The sequence below is a fragment of the Myotis brandtii genome, unplaced genomic scaffold (genome assembly GCF_000412655.1).
Source record: "Myotis brandtii unplaced genomic scaffold, ASM41265v1 scaffold698, whole genome shotgun sequence".
NCBI classification, from domain to species: Eukaryota; Metazoa; Chordata; class Mammalia; order Chiroptera; family Vespertilionidae; genus Myotis; species Myotis brandtii.
This window is the reverse complement of record NW_005370731.1, coordinates 1,610,497-1,614,181: the sequence shown is the minus strand read 5'-3', so window position 1 is coordinate 1,614,181 and position 3,685 is coordinate 1,610,497. Positions and strand designations below refer to the sequence as shown.

The window sequence follows — 3,685 nt, the reverse complement described above, 5'->3', positions numbered from 1 at the left end:
CTGGAGGGAGGGGACTGGAGTGGATGAAGCCCATCTCCGGGTCGCTTGGGTGAGAAGCGCCTCGCCTGTGGGCCAGGCAGGGCTCACATGTCGAATGGGTTGATTGCAGAGGCCGCATCGCGGGGAGAAGCGCTCGAAGTAGCACTCAGGGCAGAAGGGGGCTCCATCCTTTTCGAAAAAGCTGCTGCCTCCCAGGGCGGTGGAACAGCCACTACAAACGAAGTGCTCAGGGTGCCAAGCGCGCCCCAGCGCAGTCACCACCTGCGAGTCGGGTCGAGGCCAGGGTCAGAGTGGCCCTTCGGCCACCATGTCCCCAGTGAGCCAAGGTTTACATGGCACTTTTCAAGTCACTCCGGCTGTAGGTGATGGAGATTCAGCCCAGGTCCTCCAGCACAGGGCCTGGGGCCCACAATACTCTTTAGGAGCCCACGGAAATGTTGTAATTTCTTTTAAAATCAGAAGGGAAAAAATGAGCTACAAGAAAACTGTTTCATAGATAATATTAATATATTCCTCTTTAAACTAACACAGTCATAAAATACAATGTTTACTATTTTTTAATGGAGGAAGGGACCTATGAAGGCAAACGTGGGTAAGGCCCCCGAAAGTCATAATGCCACCTGCTCTGCTCGGGTCGGGAATTCTGGGATGGAAGCAGGGCACTTTATCTGTCAGGAGGATCTACCTCAGTGGTTCTCAACCTTCTGGCCCTTTAAATACAGTTCCTCATGTTGTGACCCAACCATAAAATTATTTTCGTTGCTACTTCATAACTGTAATGTTGCTACTGTTATGAATCGTAATGTAAAATATCTGATATGCAGGATGGTCTTAGGCGACCCCTGTGAAAGGGTCGTTCGACTGCCAAAGGGGTCGCGACCCACAGGTTGAGAACCGCTGACATAGGAGGCTACAATAAGTGGTAGCTGGGTTGGAATTCCCACCCTGCCCCTTACTTGCTGTGTGAGTCGGAGCTTCAGTTTCCTCATTCATAAAATATGCATAACAATAACACCCAGTTTCCGGAGTTACTGATTTAAAGGGGACAGCACAAAGGCTGGTGCTCAGTGAAGACTGTGGGTCTCCACCTCGCAGAGCTGCACTTACTTGCCCAGCGATGGGTTTGTTGCAGGAGCCACAGAGGCCCTTGGCCTGGGTGGGAATGCCACGGCGGCTGAGGTCGGACTGCAGCAGCCCCAGCATGGTGTCTAGGCTGCCCTTGCTTGCGGGCCCTGGTGGGGATGGGGAGCCCTTGTTCACGGAGCTTGGCACCGGTGTCTGGGTTGGCCCAGGAGCTGGAAGCTACACAACAGGGAGGATGTGAGTTGAGTCAGCAAGGCAACAGATGTGGGAAGGTCTAGAATGGGTTAGGGAGCCACAAAACCACATTGGCCCACCCTCCTGCCTGACTCACATGGTTCTGGACTCGGAAGTCAGAGAGTGAGGCCATCAGTCTGTCCAGCTCCAGGGTGGCCGAGGTGGCCGAAGGCTTTGGGAGAACAGGGGATGGGCTGGGAGGTCTATGAAGAACAACGTGTGTCAGCTCAGAGCCTCCCAGAGCAACGCTCCCTCCAGTCACTCAGGCATCCAAGACCAATCGCCTCTCTCAGACCTGGCAACTGTGCCAAACTCACAGGCTGGGCCTTTTCTTGTCCTCAGACTGGTCCTCCTTCTGCTCCCCCGCGGTCTCCTTGCTAGATGGGAACTGAGACATTATTTCATCTGCAGAGAGGAGAGAAGGGCAGTGGACACAGGGCCTGCTCTCCGCACCCTCCCACGTAAGGCTTTGTGTCCTTTTAGCTGCTACTCTGGGAAATCTATGCCCCTTCATCTCTGCCCTGCCCTGCCCTGCCCTGCCCCAGCCCCTCAAGGCCTGTTTCAGGAACCATGGTACCTGTGATGTTGAACTGAGTAGCATTAAGTTCCTGAAGCAACCGGTCTAGCTCACACAGTCCCGTGCCCAGGACACCGCTGGAAGAGGAGAATGGAGGAGCCGCAGGGGCCGCAGGCTTTGGGGACTGAGGCTTGCATACCGTGCTGGGGAACAGGGTGGGAGCTTGGGTTCAGGGTGGGGAATCGAAGACTCCTCACCTGAGTCTCAATTGGCTTCCCCATCCCCCAGTTCTCAGGCCGCTTACCTGTATAGATGGTCCTTGTCCCCAGAGGCTCCGGAAGACTCCCCAGTCCCCACCTACAGAGAGACGGACACGTGTGCGGGGTGATCGACCAGTACCTTGCCTCACTCGGGCCCAGACTCCCCCAGCCTTGGCCAGACTGGCCCTAGTGGTTGCCCTGGTCCACAGCATCTGACCTCACCTGTGGCTGGTGGCCATAGGGCAGGGGAGACGTGAGGGGCTCTGGGGGTCGCTCTTTTGGAGCCCCTGACCGTGGCATGTGTGAGGTGGTGGTCTCCAGGTCAGAGAGCAGGGCATCTGCAGGGAGGCCGTCAAGGTGAGAAGTTGAGAGGTCAAGGTTAGGACCGAGACAGGGCCTTAAGATATCAAAGGATAAGGCTTCCAAGTGGGCAGTATTTGAGGACAGAAGCCAGTATTAAGAAGGAAACACAAGGCCAGACCAAGGCAGAGAAGTGGAAGGGTAGTAAGGAATATATTTGACCAGAATATCCCAGTGGCTCATCCTGGGAGACATGCACAAACCCAGCCGTCTGATTTTTTTTTTTTTCTTAAAGTCTTCCCTAATGCAGTCAAAATTGGCTCTTTACTGAAGCCAAAGTTGACTCCACCCCAAATTGCTCAATTGGCTACATGCCTGGCACCCAGCCTTCTGATTGAACGCTCTTTGCCACGCCCACTAATTCCTCCCCGGACCTAGCCCCGCCCACTCAGCGCTGGCTCACCTCCAGGCCCCAGTGGGTCCCACCCTATGCACCTCATTGGTGAGTCTGCAGGGACCTGCTTTCTGATTGGCTTATTCTCCACAGTACCAGTGCCCGCTACCCCTACTGAACAGCACCCCCTATTGCAGGGTGCTGGAACCCCTTCTGTCTCACAGTTGGAGGGCACAGCCTTCAGCCCCAGTTCCGACAGATAGGGAGTGCAAAATGCCTCCTCCTTCCACCCGGACACCACTACCACCCCACCTCACCCCACCCCCATCCCCTTTCCCTTCCAGAACCCAGCAGTCCCTGCCCCCTCACTCTTCACCTAGAGCACCCTGAACCTCTCCGGGCACCTACCAAACTTAGGGACCCTTAACTCTTTCCTCCCCCAAACCCCGGGGCAGGCCCCTTTCTTTTCCAGAACTTGATGTCAAAGCCTCCCTTTCCTGTCTACTTTCCCAGTCCCGGACCCAAGACCCCTCCAACCCCTCCCATCCCAGAGCCCCTGAGCCCCGGCGCCCGCGGGCAGGCACGCACCTCCCGGCGCGTCCGCAGCTGGGGATGGAGGGGCAGGGAGAGGAAGGAGGGAGGGAGCGGCCGGCCCGGGAAAGGCAGGAAGGGAGAGGCAGGAAGGGGGACGTGGAGTCGGAAAGGAGGCGCGGGCTGAGAGCAGAAGCGAGAAGACAGGAGGCAGGATGAGGAGATGCCGGGGAGGGCCGGGGGGCTCCAGGACGGGGAAGCGGGTCCAGAGGTCGATGCAGGGCTGGGCACAAGGGGACCCGGACCCCACTCACCCAGGTCCTCCATGGTGGGGCACAGGCGGACCACGCTGGGCTTGCAGGGCGG

The 3,685-nt window shown here is 57.1% G+C and overlaps 1 protein-coding gene across 1 annotated transcript in view; it reads right to left on the bottom strand.

Moving 5' to 3' along the window:
- Positions 1–3,679, bottom strand: part of TGFB1I1 (transforming growth factor beta 1 induced transcript 1) — a gene marked incomplete at its 3' end in the record, with an annotated part of 4,304 nt that extends 625 nt beyond the window's left edge. Inside the window, exons 1-8 of the mRNA XM_005882111.1 lie at positions 3,634–3,679; positions 2,317–2,432; positions 2,139–2,191; positions 1,895–2,037; positions 1,635–1,722; positions 1,415–1,520; positions 1,108–1,302; positions 88–261 (exon numbers count right to left, since the gene is read on the bottom strand). Of these exons, the coding sequence (XP_005882173.1) occupies positions 88–261; positions 1,108–1,302; positions 1,415–1,520; positions 1,635–1,722; positions 1,895–2,037; positions 2,139–2,191; positions 2,317–2,432; positions 3,634–3,646 (888 nt within the window). The remainder of the gene's footprint in view (positions 1–87; positions 262–1,107; positions 1,303–1,414; positions 1,521–1,634; positions 1,723–1,894; positions 2,038–2,138; positions 2,192–2,316; positions 2,433–3,633) is intronic.
- Between the last annotated feature and the right edge of the window lie 6 nt (positions 3,680–3,685).